Raw genomic sequence first — 21,530 nt, 5'->3', positions numbered from 1 at the left:
CCAGCAGGTAGGAGTCTGTCTGGAAATGTTCACAGTTTACCCTCAGTGGTTAACTTGGAAATATTGAGAAGACAAATTCAACCAAACTCTCATGTGAAATACTTCTTAACCTGTTCCAGCACTGCTAACCTTTTACCTTATGACAGGTAAATCCTTGGAAATACGGCAACAAAAATATAACCGACTACTCACTCGGTCCTGTACTCCAATATGTATTCACTGGTGGAAGTTTGAAAAGAAACCTGCTCTGGCTCTTCTCTCCCGAGGACACGATGCGATTCTTCCCCCGCGCTGTTCAGTTGTCCACTCAGCATCCAGCCGGTGGTGAATGCACAGGTGTCCGTAGACCTAACAGCCGACGAGCATGAAAATGGCGTCTGGAGCAGCAATTGTCCACTGCTCCGCACTTTACTCAGTGTTCGCCTTTTTCCCCCTTCACGTCACTTTGTTTTGTTTTGTTTTTTCTCAGAATACGGTACGCACTGTAGCTGGCTCTAAACTTTCTGGGCCAGTACTTACGTAGTTAGTCTCCACCAAAGTTTATCAAAGCACATTAAACTGTGTCCAACATGGCGTTCACTCACCGTCCTCTCTCTCTCTTTTCCCGTTTTCCTGCGCTCTCCTTTCTCTTCCTTCCAAAACTTCGATTTGTCATAAGACCTGTCAGTCAGGACCTTATTGAACACTCCCCCATGGGAAACCCAATCAGGTCCTTATTGAACACTCCCCCATGGGAAAACCCAATCAGGTCCTTATTGAACACTCCCCCATGGAAAACCCAATCAGGTCCTTATTGAACACTCCCCCATGGGAAAACCCAATCAGGTCCATAATATCTCCTTTTTTCGTGCATGTCCAATAGCATAGCAAAATCAAAATAAATCCATTAATTATTAAATTACAATATTTTAAATGATAACCACTTTACAAAATTCTCATGTATATAAAACTACAAAAAAACACTGAAAATATCAAACTTGCCATATTCATTTTCAACAATACCCTAAATAAATAAATAAATAAATAAATAAATAAAGCTGGTTTGTTTTAGGCTTGGATCACTGAGCTCATTAACATACTAGATGAAATGCATTAAACCAATAAATTTCTACATTTTTGTCCAGTATTCATTCATTCATTCATTCATTCATTCATTCCCTACTCATTTCTGTACTTCGCAGCCAATAACTGGTTTACAACTGTCATGAACTGCGAGTGGAGATGGATGCAATTGCAGTTAAGTGTTTTATTAGAGAGGCAGGCAGACAAATCCAAAACGTGAATCCAAAGACAGAAACAGGAAAGAGGCAGAGGTCAGCTGATCTACAAACGACAGTATGAGGGTAATCCAAAAACATAAACCAAGAGACAGAAGGAGATCAAGAATCATAGTAGCAAACATGGAAACAGGCTCTGTAAAGTTAGATAGCAAAACACTGAACAATACTTCGCCCTGAACAAAGACACACAGGGGTTTATATATTCAAACTAATCAAAGGTAAACTGAAAATAGGTGTGATATATTAGGGAGACAACCAATGAGAGGACACGGGTGGAGACAGGACATAAACCAAACAAAAACACATGAGAACACAGAATAGCGAGCTGTCACGCTATGGGTGCTTAAGCGAGCTGAGAGCTTCTGCACTTGGTGTTCGGCCCAAGGGGGAAATACCTGACAACAACCATGAAGCAATAGGTCAACCATACTTTGCAATATGCACCTATAAAAACAAAAGCAGGGAGTATGAGAATACAATAGGGGAAAGAGAAATTTGATCCCACACATCCAGACAACTGCAAACAGATGTCAGGTTGAAGATAATGGGATACTCCAGCCTCCTTTCATTACATCTGTTATAAACATGGCTACTCATGTCTTACAGTGAAGATGGGGCCACAGGAGTGAGATTTCCCAGTTTAAATACTGGGGAAAACCTCTCCTGATTATGTATCTTGGAGATGGATGAAAAATTTGAAAGACTACAACAGTTATTCTGGATATATGGGTGAAAGGGGGAATGAGGGGAGGGGGAAGTAGGGCCAGGGCTAGATAATGAGACGTAACAGTATGTTCAGGGAAGCAAGATAGCTACTTGACTATTGCTAATAACCAGTAACCTTTCTTTGTAAGTAAACTGCAAAGGAGTGAATTGATTACTCAAGCGACAGTTAGTGTTGCACAATGACATCCAAGCATACATGTTCAAGCCAGAATATACAGAAGAAGAACTGCACCACCGAGAAGAGCAACAGAAGGCAAGCAGGGAGCAATTATAGGTCTTTCAGTATTACATTGGGCAAAAAGAAAAAAACCTCTGAGGTTTGCAACAAGTAGCTACTACGATGTTAGCTAGCAATGTTACATGATTATGTACTGTACCTTTGTGTTAGCAGACTGTGTACTAGCCATCTTACTACTAGTTATATGAGTGAGGACAAGCATTTGCTAGCAGACATTAACTAGTAGTCCTATCTCAGTTTCGCTCCTTTTGTTTCCATCTCTCACCATTTTATCACCAGTATTTTTAGTGCCTAGGTGTCTAGTGCAAGTTCTCCACCTATTGCACTTCCACTATCTTTCTCCATATCACTCAGCTGAAGCTGAAGATAAATGTTAATATCTTTTCTTCTATCTAAAAACTCTTTTAAACAACTATTTATGTAATGAAACCATAAATGTTCAGCAAGCAGATTTCTAAAATGTCTTAGAAATTATACTTCATTTATATAGATTCTTTTGTTAATTGAAATTCAATGTTATTGTACCTTCAGGACCAGCTGCTGTGGCCTTCATGAGCTACACCAACATGGCAGACATGTTAGAACCTACCTTCTTCAACACATTTACTGACACAAAGAAAACCATTATGTCCATGGTGGTGTCAGTAACACTTCCCAAAACCACCAACACAAACCTAACTGAGCCTGTCAACTTCACCCTGAAGCACATCCAAGTCAGTTATTTGTACTTTAAAAGTTTTGTTGTTAAATATGTTTCAGAATTGTTTTTTTTTTAGTAATTTGGCTATTTTGGTTTGGGGTGGCATGGTGGCACTGCAGACAGTGTTGGTGCCTCACAGATTCAGGTTCCATGCTTCAAACCCAAGATCTGTTTACTGGCTGTGCAGCATTTACTGTGTTCTCTCTCTGTCCATGTGGGTTTCCTCCAGGTATTGCAATTGCCTCCCACCTTTCAAAATCGTGGTAGTAGGTAGATTGGCTATCCTAAATTGCCCCTATGTGTAAATGTATGTGTGTAAGATGAGCAGGGTGTATTCCTGCTTGGCACCATGTGTTCCCTGGATCACAACCCGACCATTATAAAGTGCTAGTGAATATAGATAAATGAATGAATAACTTTTCAGATTGTTTATTCTTTCTTCCTTTTCTGTTGGCTAGGAGATAGCACCAGACAACATTCTCTCCTGCATGTACTGGGAGGAAAACAGATGGGTTGCAAATTACTCTAGTATCACAAAGACCAATAGCACTCACTCTGTGTGCTCATGTAATCGTCTGGGTACCTTCACTCTCATCATGCAGACTGACGCATGCATAGTAAGACACCTGTATATACCTAGTGTCAGGCTACATTTCCAGGAAAGAAATATTAGCAACAGTATAAGAACATTGATAAGATCAGATGAAATGTATTTGCAAGCTGTAAAAGAAATGAATTGAAAATGAACATGGTCAGGGAATGAAAAACAAAACATAGTTAAAAAATAGTTTCACACCATTGTTGTACCTAAAGTTAACCCCACAAGCAAGCCCACTCTGTTGTCTCTGTGCTGTTTCCTGATCCTGTAGACAAATTATGTTTTGCTATTGACAATCACTGTGGCTTCTCTGATTTCCATGCCAGTTGGTGGACTGGCTACACTAAATTTCCTCTAATGAATGAGAGTGTGAGTGTGTGTGTTCTAAGTGCCCTGTGATGGACTGTTGTGTATGGGCTGCCTCATGTCCAGTTTTCCTGGACTAGGCTCCAGATCAATGGCTATCCCTGAACAGGAGTTACTGATCAGGGGTAGCAGTGGCTGTTGAATGAATGATTTGTGATCAGGTGAGCAATGCAGTGAACAGAGACCACATTAACAGAGCACAGATGACAGAGATAACATTTGATTCTTAGATAAAAGACAAGCTCTTGAGAGGTTTTGCTCTTTCACCTAGTACTTGGTAACTGTGACAGTATCTTTCAAGTATAATGTTTTTATTCTCATAACATTTCTGTAATACCGTGGAGACAAGGATAATGGAAGAGGATAATGACAGATAATGAGTTTCAAGTATATGGGCCATGTCCCAAAACTCATACTACATACTGCTACATACAGTACAGTACTATTTAGGCATACTTTTCAGTGCGTAATGCTGCCTTTTGTAACGCAACCTTGAACTTATTCAGTGTGTAATGTGCTGCTTGTGAGTTGTCCTACTTCTTGAATGTGTTGGAACGCGAGGCAGCCCATGCGTTTACAAGATACATTTCAAACTTTGGATAGTACTTTATTTACATGAGAAGGAGTGAGAATTAAGAAAGGAAGAGTGCTGTTTGGGCAAGTCTGTGTGGGGTTCTGATAAATATGAAAGCAGATGCAGGAAGTGACATTAAATAAAGCACTTTTTTTTAATCACAAAATGGCTAACATTTTTAAGGCATTTTCATTTTACTGACTGAATTATGCACAGAATGATTCATGAGTATATTTTTGATTCACTTAATTAAAAAAATATTGTTTTAAAATATTTAAACCTCTTTTAAAAAAGATGCTAATAGCATTAAAAATAGCTTATTTTTTATCTAGGGTTATTTGACAGGACCATGCACAATGGACTTCCTGTATCAAATTCCTTATAACGTACCTCAAGAATTACCACAAGAGGTGAGAGGTATTTGATGTTAGTTCCTTACTTGTAAATATAAGTGTGTTTTTGTACCACATGGTCATTTCATTTGTATATATACTCATGGATATCTCTCTGGCTTTTGGATAGTTTGTGAAGAACTATTTGAACATCATAATGAATCTTACGACGCGTGAGATAGTTGATGTTTCTGACCAAAAGTCTCTTACGTCCTATGGAGATGCTGTATTGAATGTAACCAAGCAACTAGTGTCTACGCTGGTGAGGAAAAGAGATCCTGAGCGCAACATCAGCTTATCTCTCCAAAATTTTGGTATGAAAGTCATTTGTAAATTGTAGACCAACCAGTTGTTAAAATAAAAGTTCTTTTTTTCATGAATTCTATTTCTTCTGCTAGACAATTCCTTTGTAGAGAAAACTTTTTTTAACATTTTCAGTGTATGCTTTGATTTACGATGGCAATAAGAAACTATATTCCCAACTGAAGACAGCTAAAACTTCACTGATTTTATATCTTTCTAGAGGTTCGAGTATTCACAGTGGTTGGACCTAATATCTCCTTGAGTGAAATTCCTCGACTCAGTATAAGATATGCTTCTATGGATATCGATCTTGTTGAGATTTCAAAAAACAACAATGGTATGGTAGTATCCTTTGCATATATTAATTTAGTTGCTGGCTAAATTTCACTTTTTTAATGTCTGGTTTAAGAATCTGAAACAAACTTTGCAAAGCCCTGAGCGTCATTTTTCAGAACGGTAGGTGATTCTTATCTATCCATCAATCAAAGGGCTAGGGTAATAAACAGTGAGGAGTAATACGTAGGTAAAATGGCAACAGTATTTTGTTTTCTGTTAAAAATAGATGGCAGTTTGATGGAAGGGAATAATGGGAAGCGTTTATCTGAAAGATTGTTCAGAAGAATTGTATGTTATGGAGAATTATATAATAAATGTAATCCTTTAATATTAATTAATGTATTTATCTTCTTTGTTTATTTTTAATTTCAATTTTATTATAATTTGAGGTTATGCTGTGGCCTTCATGAGTTACACCAACATGACAAACATCCTAAAACCTACCCTCTTTAAGACAATTACAAGCACAAATAAAACCATGATGTCTACTGTGGTGTCAGCTTCACTTCCCAAAACCGCCAACACTAACCTCACCAAACCAGTCAAAATCACCTTCAAACATATTAATGTAAGTTAATTGTCTTTTAAATGAATTTTTCATTAGAAAGTTTAACAATCACTTTTCCGATTGTTTAATTTTCTCCTTTCTCCACTGGTTAGGAGTTAGACCCTGAAGGCATTCTCTCCTGTGTGTACTGGAAGACAGACACATGGCTTGAAGAAGGTTGTAGCATCGTACAGACTAACAGCACTCACACTGTGTGCTCTTGTGATCACCTGTCTACCTTTGCTCTCATCATGCAGACTGACCCATGCAGGGTAAGAGATCAGTATTTACATATACACAGGTGCTTATACCTCAAATTTTAAAGCTGAGCAACTGTACTGTCAAACTATGCCAAAAAAAGTAGTTCTCAGATTTTTTTATTATTCAACCTGGTTTGTCTGTAATGCATTAACAAAGAGCCAAACAGGAAATGTGGCCTCATCTTAGCAGCAGATTGATGTATTGCCATCAAATTTAGTATATCACCTTAGGAACAAACACTTATGGTCCCAGTGGCTTCTGGTCTTCCTCTGTTCCTAAGGGGTGGGACCATAAAGTAATTGGCCCCCTGATCACTGCTTTTGCAGCTATATTTTTCCAGTGAAATCAGATGGAGTGTATGTATTTATATATAGTGACAGGAAATGAGTTTTTGGGCATTTTGTTTTTGCTATTTTACATATATCCACTTTAAATTTACACACATAATGTCTTTTGACTTTGTACTTATAAATGTGAACAAAAAAGTATAAATTCATAATCATTAACAAAGAAGTGTTTAAAAAACCAAACTGATGACCAACATTAGTACTTTGCGGAAAGGCTATTGTTTCCAATTACAGCCTCGAGAGGTCTGCAGTAACAAGTAATTAGGTTTTTGAAGCATTGTGGTTTCATTTTAGATTATTCTTATTGCCAAATAGTCTTCAATATCCCAAAGTTACCAGGGTGTCAAGGTGCTTTTGTCTGCACCATCTGCATAGCCTGTGCTGTTATTGTGACATTCTTTGCTCCGTATCCTGGCTCTGCTGAGTACGTTGCTCTACCCCCTGGGCTCGCTGAGATCGTCGGTCTGCATCCTGGCTCCAATGAGGATATAGGTTCACTCAGCCCCCCTGGCTTTGCTGACATCATGGTTTCCCCACCTCCTGGCTTTGCCATACATGTTGCTCTGCCCCCAGCCTTCGCCAAAGTCTTTGCTCTGCCCCACTTTCACTGACATTGTGGTCTAGCTGCCTTTCAGGTTCACCGATGTCAAAGTCTCTCTGTCTCCTGGCTTCGCCAATGTTGTGGTCTCTCTGACTCCTGGCTTCTTCCCCAATGTAACTTCCTCTTCACCTCCTGGCTTTGACCACATTGTTTCCTCTGTGCCTCCTGGCTTCACTGACATTGTCTCTTCTCCACTTCCTGGCCTTGACCACATTGGCTCATCTCTGCATCCTGGCCTTGACCATGTTCACTCCTCTTTGTCTTCTGGCTTTGACCAAACTGGCTCCTCCCTGCCTCCTAGCATTGACCACGTCGTCTCCTCTCTGCCTCCTGACCTCGATCACATTGGCTCCTCTCCGTCACTTTATTTACCCCTAATAAACACCACACTGAGTTCAAGCAGTGAGATCCTGCTTCATCCATTTCTACATGCACGTCACACAGGGTCCCTTTGATTTCAAAATAGGATTTTCAATGAGATTCAGGTCAGCAGACTGGCTAAGCCATGCAAGACCTTCTTGAGTTATTTTGGCTGGATGTTTGGGGTCATTGTCTTGTTGAATCATCCATCTTCTCCTCAGATTCAGTTTCTTGGATGATGAGACAAAATTCTCCTCTACTTTTCACCTGCATACTGTATTATCAAACCAATTATTCTGACACGGATGCTTAAGGTCATTGCTATGGCTCTGTAGCTTTATCCATTCGAGTGTTGTTTAATAATGTCCCTGAGCAATTTAGGAACCTCCTACACCTTCACAAATGGAACAATGTCTTTAATAATGACACCAGGTGCAATTTGCATTAGAATTATATATAGTGTCTGAATAATTTTCACTGTCACTTTTGCTTTTTAAACATCTTAGAAATACATACTTCTTGTTCATATAGATAAGTACAAAGTCAAAAGACATTATGTGTAAATTTGAAGTGGATATATGCATTGGAAATATATTATATAACAAAAACAAAAGTGTCCAAATACTAATTTTCCCTCACTGTAAAACGCGAAGCAAACACTAAATTAAATATATAGGTGGCATACACTCAACCCTGTCACTGATACAAACTGAACTGTTTCTTTGCAGAGTGACCGCCTCATGAACGCCCTCTTTGCAGTGGCTATAATAGTGGGACTTGTATTCCTGAGCTTGTCTATACTGACATTCACCTTTTATTCTCGGAACCCTGTGACCAACGCAGCTCTGATAAACCTGTGCATAAACCTTCTGCTGTTTCACCTTCTCAGCCTGATCAAAACTCTTTTCCTGGCCCATATACACCCCCTGGTGAGTTTTCCAACATCTTTAGGGCAGAGGAGTTTATGCTTTGTGGTTTCTTGGTAACATGACAAGCTGCATTTTTTTTTTATATTAACTTCAAAAAAAAAACAAAAAAAGAGAGGCTGGTGAGGGAAGGACTGTTTATAGCTGCTATAACATAACTGATAAGAGAAACTTGTTTCATAGGGATTCCACAAAAGTAAATGTAACTATAAATGGATATCACATGTAGAATGTATCATTCTTTTATTAATAAGAATATGAAATAGTTGGCAGTAGTGCTGTTATTAGAAAAATAATCAACTTTGAGGTGGTCAAAATTAAAAAAACCGCACTTTATCACAATTATTTACTATAATAGCACACCCAGTGTTTCATTACTTGCATACCTTGTTAGCTGGTATGAATTATGATTTGTCTTTTCCTTAATGATTGTTCTCTCTCTCTCTCTCTCTCTTTCTCTCTCTCTCTCTAGCAACTGCGTGCAGCACTGGCTGGAGTGCAGTGGTTTTTTTTAATGTCTGTTTTCGTGTGGATGTTCATTGAAGCTGTGCTGCTCTACATCTTTGTGAAGAACCTGTCAGAGATCAGATCAAACCCAGGGGAGGTGCTTAGCTGGAAATGGTTAACTGTGATTGGATTCCTTATTCCTCTGGGAGTACTGGGCATGTCTGGTGTACGCTTTCCTAAGGGTTACATCGATGAAGAGTGAGTGTGACTTCTTTTTAACATGGTTAGAGCTCAGTTTTTCTTTATTACAATGATGCTTCACCTGAATGTTAAAAATTTTGTTAAACTTTAAAGTAGCATGGTGCAGTTCAGTTCTGGATTATGGCTGATCAGTAGGCATTGATTAATTTTCTATAACAGCAGCTCTGACATGAGCTGTGCAGTGCAACCGTAAAATCACAGATTTACATAAATGTGCTAATTCTAATGTATTTCTTGTTCTATAGTAATGCTTCATTCACAGGGACTTGTATAGTGGACAGTCCACATAAACAAATTAAATAAAAACATGTGTCATAGCTGCTATAACACAAGTGATAGCAGGAACTGCCATGCATCATAGATGTTTCACAAAATAAAACTATGATGTCATTATATCATTGGCAAATTGCTGAGGTATAAGACAATTAAAACCCTTGTGCATGCGCTGTATAGGAAAATAATCTTTATAGGATAATAGTTGGGGTGGTAACAATAACTCCTCTTCATCACACCACACTGTGACTCACTGAGTATTTTACAATTGCATCAAGCATAATGTTGTATTCCTTACATATATGATTTTCTCTTTTTTCATTACCATGTCTTTTTCTCTGTGTAGATGCTGGCTAAAGGAGGACGGAAGATTGATCTTTATTTTTGCAGGTCCTCTTCTTTTCACTGTTACGGTAAGTATCACATTTTATTGAAGCTAGTAGCACTTGTGAAATCTAAAGGGGTTCATATTTTTTACATGTAGCATTTATTTTCTTTTCCCTGTGTGCAGTTAAACTTGGTCCCCTACCTCGCGACTGTCATCATCCTGACCTTCACTCTTAAGCATCTAAATAATGAAATCTTGCAAATGAGTACCTCCGTTGATAAGAATCTGATAATATGCGTGATGCTCAGAAGCCTGACCCAGTTTATCATTCTCGTTTGCTACTGGATACTCCTGTACATCCCCAGCAAGAACGGAGTTTTATATCACGCCTTCCAGTTGCTCAACTCCCAGCAGGGCACCTTCATCTTCCTCATCCACTGTCTCTCCAACCAAGAGGTCAGCACTCACCCGAGAGCCACTTACCTGGCTCACTGAATGTCTTTTCACCTGCCTCACCTACTCTGGTTCAATGCAATAACATTTATTAGGAAACAAAATATTAAAATACAATGTGACCTTCTGGAGAGAAGTATTCCTTTGTGTGTATGAGTGTACTGGACTATTTTGGCTTCTTTTAATCTATTTCCAGGTCAGACAGAAGTTCCGAAAGGTTCTGTGTGCTTTGTGCCTCTTCAACAATCCAGTAACAAGGTCCAGGAGTGTCAGGGGACAAACGGAAGATTCACAGGACAACTAATATCAAGGTTACACTGATATTCCTTAATCATTATAACTGTTAAATAATTAAATAAAATGTTAAATAATTAAGTAATGTAAATCGAATGTAAATAAATAATCTCCTTGCAGCAACTTCACCATTTGAAAGATTACATACAATGTTTATTCGGTTTATGTGGAGTGTCTGTGGTACAAGGCTCTGTGAATGAGCTGTTACTATAGAAACGATAACATATTAGAGCGAGCGCATTAATATAAGGCTGTGATTTGCAGCTGCACTACTGTCAGAGCTGCTGTTATAGAATATTAATGAAGAATTTAACAGCACTGTGGTATCATTTACTTTATATATAAAGAGGGCAAACATTTGTAGATTATAGACTGTAGAATTTAAAAAACAAATGCCCCACCCACCTCTATATTTATAACCAAATATTCCTGACAAATTGTAAAGAATAATAAGTTTACAACAGCGTATGTCATGAAGAGAGTTAACTTATTTCAAAACGCTCCACTAATTTCTGGCAATTTTTTTATTTCACTAACAAAACTAAATGTAAGCTGCGTTACTATGGCAACATATGCTTATGGACAAACCTACTCCATGTCAGATCATGCCAAGGATCATGCTTCGTAGTCCCTTCAAGTGGAAAGAATACACAGGAACAACTGTTCCACCATAGTGCACTCAAAGGCAGTATAAAATCTATGCATTATCTGTTGAATTTATACCTAAATTTAAATTGACACAATAAATCAGATACAAAATTATATAGCCAGATTTTATCTCATTTAGATATCTTATTTAAATATTTGTATTTCCAACTTGTCTACGATTTCTTGCCATTATTAAAATAAAATCCCCAACACATTATATATTTCTGGAAATCCTACATGTGAAGGAATATGTTTCTATCTAAAGAGCAATGGCTTATCCTTTATTCAAGAATGACATGAACACCTTTATTTAATGACATGTATGGTAATCTGGAACACATATTTTCACTGGCTTTATTGATTTTCATCCTCAGTGACAGGTTAAAAACCTTTTTTATCTGTAGAATACCTATTCATGGCATCAAATGAATATAAATTACATTTCAATAACAGGAATTTTAAAAATCATCTCCAAATCCAATACGTGCCATTGCCAGAAGGTTTGCTGTGTTTCCCAGCACAGAGATTCCAGGAGACAGGCAGTTACTCTAGGAGAGCTGGACAGGGCTGTAGAAGGTCCTTAACCCATCAGCAGGACGGGTATCTGCTCCTTTATGCAAGGAGGAACAGTACGTGGGGGCCATACAAACTACTGAGTACCATTTTGAGTTGCTGCAATGAAATTTCAGCAAAATGGACTAGCCTGCTGCCTCATTTTTTCACTTTGATTTTCGGTTTTCTTTGAATTCAGCCCTATGTAGGTTGATAATTTTCATTTCCATCAAACGATGTGGCATCCTTCCCTTCCTAACACATTACCCAGTCCATATCAGTATAGATATCCAGCATGATATTTTTCCCCACTGAGATCTGATGTGTTTTCAAAGTGTGCCTTTAATTTTTTTGAGCAGTGTATAATAGGATTTTTAATTCTCATGGGTATTTTAGGTAGCAGGATGTTTTAATATTTAGTTTTCCTTTCCAAAATGTTCAGTTTTTCCTTTATGTGGTACTTTCTGTGGTAAAAGGTCTATTGTCCTTAAGGTCTACCAACTTGATATATTCTTAAATACTGTAAACGTATTTATTTTATGAATTATTATGAAAAATAAGAATGTCATGTAACAATAAATTTAAAGTTGTTTGTTTTTTGCACTTAATGTTTAAAGATATCCTTCATTTCATTCCAGTACCATTATTCAGCTAACACTATAACAAAATAACATTATGCCTCGATAATTTGTGTGAAATAGTTTGTGTGAAAAATGTAGCAGTAATGAAGAGCTGTCTGTCGTCTCATCTGTTGACATGGTCTCAAAATGTAAATGAAAGTACAACGGCCCTATACACTGTATGCTGTTCCATGCAGAGCAGAGTAACCTGGAGGGCTGGGGTGGTGGGGATAATTCTTGATACTCAATATCTGACCCCACAGATATACCCTAAATTATTTACCCCAAATGTAAACCAGCATGCCAAATGAATTGACTTAAAATTTGAGTCCCTCTTTAAATTCAGTCTTTAACCATATAAACTTCACACATAGACTAGGTTGGATGCCTCCATAGTAACAGTTGCACTGACCTGGACCGCTTATTTGCTTGTTTGTTTGTTTACGTACAAACAGGTTAGCACACTTCCCTGGAACTTTGTTTATGCAAAAGCTGTTTACTCCCCTCTAACAACGATTTGCCTCAATTTTAGGCTGAATGCAAATGATTAAGATTTACAGATATACACAGCATCCAGTATCCAGCTACACTTGTTTCTGTGAATGAAAATATTTACATTCACCCCAGTGATATATTCAAAAGAAATTGAAAAATAGTTCCTCTACTGATTCCTCTACGGTAAAAGGTGATAGTTAAGCACACAGGTGTGGAAGATATGATAATGTAAAATTATCAGGTTTAGAAAGAAAAATATATTGGTACTTGTTAAAACTTACTAAGTAAAACCCGACTGGAAAACATGACCAAAATTGCCTATTTTCCTCAGAGTAGAATTTAAACCACTGTTCACTGTTCATTAAATCTACTTGTTTGGATTTTCTCACTTAAAATTAAGGAAGAAGTTTATTGTCTGTTTATTGTGACTGTGACACAGAGATAAGCATTTTATCTGTAATGCAATGATCATGCTGAAAATTAAGCTGCTGCTTTATCCATTTCTGCATCTCTTTACTAAAAGAAAAGCTGAATTAAATGTATGTGTATGTATGTACACTCACTGGCCACTTAATTAGGAACAACCGTAAGCCTTCTCATTAAATAATAACAACTGTTTGTGAACCAAGCGATGATAAATCTAATGTAATGGTAAATGGTTTAAAAAAATGATTAAAAAAAACTGTAATGGAAAAGTGCAGAGGTTTCATGGGAATAAAACACTTAGCGATGTGCTTTTATAGGAATATAATCAACTTTGCAGTGCAGTGAAGTGCAATTTCCATCACACCACCCAGTTACTCAGTATTTTACTATTTAACACACACACACAGTGATAACCACTAGAGCAACTGAAGTCTCCTGAAGGATCCATGCTGCTCTGAGGAATACAGACAGTTGTTCATGATAATAGTTACCAAAACAAGCTGGGATGGGTTCACAGTAATTATTTAAGGTTCACTGGAGGAGTGAAAAACTGTCGGTCATGACCTGGCCTTCCAGAATTGTTTTAAAGCCCTCAATCCAGCGTCATTAGAATTTTCAACACTGCATGATAGTGACATCTAGTGAACAAAAGGACGAAGTGCAGACAATAATCTGTGATGAAACCCCTTGGAATGACTTTTAAAGCAATAAATGCAGCTGGTAACACTGGTAAATAAAGACTGGTGGAGAGCATGCCAAGATGCATGAAAGCTGTGACTGGAAATCAGGGTTCTTCCACCAAATATTGATTTCTGAACTCTTCCTAAGTTAAACTATTAGTATTGTGCTGTTTAAAAATGAATATGAACTTGTTTTCTTTGCATTATTCAGGGTCTGAAAACACAGCAACTTTTTAAAAATTTTGACCAGTTCTCATTTTCTGAAAACAAATGCTCTAAATGACAATATTGTTATTTGGAATTTGGAAAAAATGTTGCCAGTAGTTTATAGAATAAAACAAAAAATGTTCATTTTACTCAAACACATACCTATAAATAGTAAATCCAGAGAAACTGATAATTCTGCAATGGTCTCTTTTTTACTAGAGCTGTATATTTATCTATAATATATACATTTATATTGCTATAACTAGTTCATTATGATCAACCAAAACAGATCTGCATCGTAATAATACTACCAGTATAATCTACTTCCTTAGTGAGGCATGTCTCTTCCACAGAATGAAAGAGGAGCTCCTCTTTCTCATCAAAATAAGAGAGGAGGAGAAGAATCATGTCTTTCACATCTTCCGAGCATCCGTTCCTCTGTCCTCTCATAACTCGTAGTTTTGTGGCAGCCTGTAAGACATTCTTGTTCGTGATCGTGCAAACTTTCCTCATGAAGTCCAGCAGCCTTTTTCCTTTTCTGTAAGTGCTACTCAGGAAGGTCTCTTTAAGTGGTATCCCTGTGAGTTCTTTAAAGTGGACTTCCATGCCACTCTCCTGAAACAAAATAGCCACTCTTCAGTGAGGGTTTTAATGGCTGCTCCTTTGTTGATATCTTTTGGTTGATTGTAGAATGTAGACTTCATGAGAACTTTCACCTCTTCTTGATTTCAGTCACTTTTTTGTGAGAGACTCTTCATCTGCTTTTTCTTCAACTGTTTCTTCAAATGTTCAGCTCTGATTCACCCTGAAATCAACCAATTTCATTTCTGAAAAACAACCAAATAAGAAGTATTAACCACATATATGAAGAAAATATAGATCCACAATCACTTTCAGTATGACCACACACTGTGCTTCAATAGAATTACCAGTTTCTGATTCATCATATATGATGCTAAAGGATAGAAATCTGCCAGATCTTTGATGCTCACACATTGCATTATTACAGTCTGTTTTTTCAATTCATGCCAACTGTACTCAGGAATGAACTCTGCTACAAATCTTCTCAGCAGAAAATGAACAACTTCATCTTTTATAAGAATAAGTGCAAGTTCTCCAGATTCCATCAAGTCCACATTCTGTCTCACAAGGAACTGGCCTTTTCTGTATAATGTTCCCCTGTACATTACTTCTGCTGAGACTTTGGTATTGTTCTCTGTGAAACCAAACTGCCTCACTGCATCTTTAACAGAATCACCATACAGCTCTGGGTAAAATGCTGTGCTGTCTTTCACGTGTAAAGTTAGATGGCACATTGATCCTTCTGATAGATAAGCCTGGAACATTTGGTGCCTTTCAGAGAGAGTAAGGCAGTGGTTTTTGAAATTCTTTAAGTTCCTAGCACATCTTTTAAAGTAGCTGTTCTTACTTTTAAAGCATATTGTCCACAATCTGATCAAAGGGCCAAACTTTAAAATCAGTGCAGGGTAATGTTGTGATATTCAGCAATACCTGCAGAAATATTCAACATTAAAATTCTCTGCGAATCCACCAAAACAGTGAGACCCCAAATTGTCACCTGCAATACACAGAACAGTTCCTTTAACTGTTTTTTTGTTCCTGCCACAGTTACTCCATTTTATTCCAAGTCCTTCAAGTCTGCAGTTATCTCTGAGAAAACTTTGTCATGGCCAAAGTGTGTGAAATCTTTTTCTTGACACAACAAACAAAAAAACCAATGTTGTTGCTTTTTTTACGCTAAATAATATAGTGTTTAGTTCATTTTACTACAATAAATCATACGTTCATATGTTTTTTTACTGTTAAATTAAATGTAGTACTCTGTAAAACAAATTACAGTTTTACGATGGTTATTGTATGTTTATTAAAATACTTCTTTTTTTTTGTTTGCTTTGTTTTTATTTGTGTTTTTTTTTTTACTTCACAGTTTTGCAGTATGACAAATGTTTTTTAGTTGGGTTTTTTTTTCATATTATAAAACAGCACTCCATTGTATTTTAATTTATTCGATGCTCAGTTTTCAAGGCATGAGTTAGTTAGTACTATAAACAGCAGGCCTACAGCTTCAACAAGTCCTTTTGAATCCCTACACCAATCAGAAGTCTGGTCATTCAACAGAAAGTTCATGTACATTATCAGCTTATCTGTGCTAAAAGAAAAAGACTTTTAAAGTTACCCAAAAGAAAAAGGTCAAAATTAAGCAGAAACTAGGGGTTTCTACAGACACATGGTCAGAAGTAATTCTGAATATACACACATCCTGTCTACCTAACCATTTTCCTTCTCTTTCTGCTACACTCCTGAGCTGCCGGTGATCCAGACCTCCCCCCCTTCACTCTGGACCTGTCCACCGGCAATGCTTCACACTGCCACGAAGACGCTTCTGCTGTTTTCTATGGACTACACCAACGCACATTGTACACACACACACGCACACTACAGTGTAAACCCATATGAGGATGGGTTCTCTGTTGAGTCTGGTTCCTCTCAAGGTTTCTTCCTATCACCATCTCAGGGAGTTTTTCCTTGCCACCGTCGCCCTGCTTGCTCATCAGAGATGTCTCACACACACACTTCACTTTACTTTTGTTTGTGTAAAGCTGCTTTGAGACAATCACCTTTGTAAAAAAGCGCTATACAAATAAAAATGAATTGAATTGAATTGAAATCCTCACGCAGAGGAATAACTCAGTAAATCAAAAAAATATGCATATACACATAACAGCTGATTAATGAGACCCCAGGAGTTTCCCCCTCCTTACACTCTCCAAGGAAGTTAAGTAAAGCTGTGGTTTGTACTCTTGTTTCTTTTTCACCCTAACCCTGTAATTCTACTTCTCTGGAACTCTGCATATGCAAAAGCTGCTTCGCTGCCTCTCTAACAATGATGCATCCCATTTTAGATGCCAAATGCAAATGATTTACAGATTTACAGATATGTAGACAAAAGAATTTTCCAGTTTCATTCAGACCACACTCACGCGCTTGCCCTCTCTTTAAACAACTAGTGAAGATTTAACCAAAATACATAACGACATGATTCTTCTACTGAAAGGTGAGTATTTTACTGACAGACTGATGGGCTGGGTGTTTCTCTTTCTTTCTTATACCCATTGTTAATGCAGGGGAATTAGAAAAGGAGCTCAATTAAAAGTTATTTTAAAGACATAAAACAATTTATCATCGTGGCTTTTCTCTACTAAGTACACACTTTCTATGATCATACAGTAACAGGAAGGAAAGTATTTAGAAACAGTGCAAAATAGGTGTTTGCTTCTGCCTTGTTTTATTTTATGGCCTTTTTATGTTGATATGTAGGTACCAGGATCACCTGTTAAAAAGAAAAGCTAAACTACTTCCATTTTATTAAATATTTAATTTTTTAATTAATAAAATAATGTAGAAAATGTTTTGAAACATATTTAAAATAATTGAAAATTGTGCTATTTGGTTTATCATATTGGCAGGATTTATATACAATTTAATATTTTAATTTCATAATATACATTTTCATTTAGTCCAGATCAATGTTAATAGAATCAATAAAATTTTTCTTATTCAAACTTGATATTAAGTCTCAGTTACTAGTAGTTACTACGACTACTACTGCTACTACAACTTATTATTATTATTATTATTATTGGTGTTGTTGTCATTGTTTTGTTTGGTTTTTCAGTTTAATTTTAATATTAAATTTAGCTTGAATTTGAATTACTGTATTTTAAAGCTCATCTTACTAGCACTGAAAATCATTTCTTACACTTTACACTATAATTATAACAGATATGCTGATGAAGCGTGTAACGGAAATCAGATATAACATTAATTCCTGTGTCTGTCCTCCAGGAGTCACTGTGCTGTTACTAACAACATTTACAGCATGTGATACTTCACTTTACAGTACACTTTACAGTAAGTAAACCATGAAAGAACCAAAAGAACGGTGGATTCACTCAGGGTCATATCTCTTGTAGAGAAACAAATGGGTCTCATTTTTTTATTCTATATTTCTTGTTTAATGTACAAAAAAGGAAATTTTAATTCATAGTTAAATAAGTTTACAATAAACTAGACTCAATCTGAAATGAAATGGTTGAAGATTCCAGACAGTAGCATTTGATTTTGCCCATTTTTATGCAGCTTGTATCTGAATTGTAACCTGATAACTCTTTTTATAAGCACTTGCATTCACACTTGTAGCCAAAATCATCACTGATTAGCCAGACTAAAATCTGATAACTGCATTAGGCATTAACATGTAAATCAGCTCATTACATTCAAACACCAGCTTCTTGTGTTACTCTTTGTTTTCAGTGGTTTTATGAATAAGATGATCGTTGCATTGTTGCTTCACACTATCATGCTTTTATGCTGTTTGTAATCTCTATAACCTTTTAAAGGTGATGTTTTTTTGGTTGTAGGATATGGTTAAAATGAGATTTTACACTAAATCAATGTCTCTCAACTGCCTAAATACTCTAAAAAAAATTAATTAATTAAAGAAAACCCTTTAAAATATTGACGTTCACTGGAAAGTGGATATCCACATTTATGAAAGAAAGAAAGAAAGAAAGGGAATGGATGGATGGATGGATGGATGGGTGGGTGGGTGGGTGTTAGCTGGATTATAATTCTTAAATAGTGCACTCTTTTTTTCAGGTGTCGCTTTGACATTGCTTGAAAAATGCGAGGTGTGTTTAACTGGAGAAATAACTGCTAACCTTTCAACAATTATTATAATTCTTTGTGCATTTGTTATTGTATTTTCTTCTTAATATTTGATAATTCATTCTATTTCATATTTCACCCAATTTCTTACAACACATCAACAATCCTTAGGTAAAATGTTAATATTAAGGCATCTTTAAACAGATGAAAATGAGCTTTTACACAAATATAAATCATTTTTGCTGTAGAATGATTCTGAAACACTGCTCTTGGACCAAATCCAGAACATTACAGATCAAGACTTATCTCAGGAGGTGAGAGATATTTGGTGCTGTGATTTCTTTATTGTGAATATAAGTGTATTAACTGACAGGATTGTCAATGCATTTGAATACGTAATCATTGGTATCTCTCTGGTTGTTGGGTAGGGTGTGGAAATTTATTTGAGCTTAGTAATGAATCTCAAAGCTTGTGAGATAACTGATGCTCCTGACGAAACTTATCTAAGATCCTTAGGAAATGATTTATTGAATATAAGTGAGAAATTGGTGTCTACACTGGTGAAGAAAACAGACACCTACAGCAACATCAGCCTCTGTGTCCAAAATTTAGGTAAGAAACCTGCTTGTAAATTGTAGAATATTACAGCTACATGTCTGTATACCCTAAAGAATAATGCTGGCAATAAAGAAAATCACTGAGTCTTGATTATTATCTTTCCAGAGGTTTATGTTTTCATGGTTGGACCTAATATCACCTTGACTAAAATCCCTACACTCATCACAAGCTATGTCTCTTTGGATATCGACCTCATTGGGATTTCAAAGGACACAGGAGGTAGAGTAGCAAATTGTTTCTAGCTAATTGTGCAGAGTCGTAAGCTATTAGGAATGAACACAGAGGGGCTGTATTTGTTTGGATCGTAAGTTTTAAAAAATGCAGCCTGTGATGCTACATGTTTCAAAACATATTTTGTAATACTTGCCGAAGTTCTCCTCACATTTTGGCTGCTTAAATAAAATATGAGTGATGAGAATAAAAGATGAGTGGGGAAAAAAATTGTACTTTTTTTGTATTGTAGTCTCTGTTAGAAGAATAACATGTACTACAAGCATTCAACCAATCAGAAGAAGTAGGCATGTCTACTTGCCTGTCAATCATTTTACGCATCAATTTTTACCTATCGAAAGCTTCCTTTTTTCACATTTCGAAGTCCACTAAAATCATTAAGTAGATGGGCTACAGTCCTCTTTCAAGATCATTTTAAAAAGTTCCAAATTTTCAACGCAATTTTTTAATAATACAGTCCCCTCCGAACCGAAAATATTGGAACGGCATGGCCAATTCTTTTGTTTTTGTACTCTGAAGACATTTGGGTTTGAGATGAAAACGTGAATATGTGAATATATATACAGTCAGGTCCGGAAGAATTTGGACAATCACAGAGTTTTTGTAATTTTGCCTTTATACCCCACCACAATGGATTTAAAATAAAACAATCAAGATGTGATCGAAGTGTAGATTTTCAGCTTTACTTTAAGAGGTTCCGCAAAAATATGGCATTTACCATTTAGGAATTACATTATATTACAATTTTACATCACATTACATTAACAATTTTCAACAAAGTACCTCCATTTTCAGGGGCTCAAAGGTATTTGGACAATTGACAAGAAGTTAATTGACCAGGTGCGGTCCATTCCCTGGTTACTTCAAGACAAATGAAGCAGATAAAAAGTCTGGAGTTGATATCAGGTATTGAGCTGAGCTGTTTTATTTCAAATCCATTGTGGTGGTGTATAAAGGCAAAATCACAAAAAACTCTGTCATTGTCCAAATACGTTCGGATCTGACTGTATGTATATATATGTGTTACACAACTTAGAACATGGCACCTTTGGTAGCAGACCACCCAATTTTTGGGTGAGCAAAAGTATTGGAACAGACTTAAAGTAAAAACTACATTATATTTGGTTGCATATCCCTTGCTTGCAATAACTGCAACAAGACATCAATCCACTGATATCACAAACTGTTGCATTTTTCTTTTGTGATGCTTTTTCAGGCTTTTACTGCAGTCTCTTTCAGTTGTTATTTGTTTTGGGGGGTTTCTCCCTTCAAGAGGTGAAATGCTATTCAACTGGGTTAAGGTGTGCTGATTGACTTGGCCAGTCTAAAATCTTCCACTTTTTTCCCCTGATGAAGTCCTTTGTTGTGTTGCAGTGTGTTTAGTGTCGTTGTCTTGCTGCAAGATGAAGTTCCTCACAATTAGATTGGATGCATTTCTCTGTAAATTCACAGACAGGATGTTTCTGTAGACTTCTGAATTCATTCTGCTGCCACCATCATGAGTTCCATCATCAATAAAGATTAGTGAGCCTGTTCAAGAAGCAGCCATCTAAGTGCAAGCCATGACACTACCTCCACCATGCTTGACTGATGAGCTTGTATGTTTTGGATCATGATCTTTTCTTTGTTCGATCTTTTCTTTGAAACAGATCCTTCCTTTCTCCACACTTTGGCCTTTCCATCACTTTTGTAGCGGTTACTCTTGATTCTTAGAACGGTGGATTATGATACCTTCACCCCTGTCCTGTAGAGG

General features: G+C 36.8%; 1 protein-coding gene across 1 annotated transcript; it reads left to right on the top strand.

Annotated features, from left to right (window-relative positions):
• Window positions 1–272: 272 nt before the first annotated feature.
• Window positions 273–9,970, top strand: LOC117596111 (adhesion G protein-coupled receptor E3-like). The gene is made up of 6 exons (XM_053229670.1): window positions 273–336; window positions 2,776–2,957; window positions 6,174–6,332; window positions 8,358–8,558; window positions 9,028–9,260; window positions 9,883–9,970. Exons 1-6 carry the CDS (start codon window positions 273–275, stop codon window positions 9,968–9,970), a joined length of 927 nt encoding a protein of 308 aa, XP_053085645.1.
• Window positions 9,971–21,530: the final 11,560 nt, after the last annotated feature.

The sequence above is a fragment of the Pangasianodon hypophthalmus genome, chromosome 26, assembly GCF_027358585.1.
Source record: "Pangasianodon hypophthalmus isolate fPanHyp1 chromosome 26, fPanHyp1.pri, whole genome shotgun sequence".
Classification (NCBI taxonomy): domain Eukaryota; kingdom Metazoa; phylum Chordata; class Actinopteri; order Siluriformes; family Pangasiidae; genus Pangasianodon; species Pangasianodon hypophthalmus.
The sequence above is the reverse complement of the archived record's forward strand: the minus strand, read 5'-3'. Positions and strand labels throughout refer to the sequence as shown.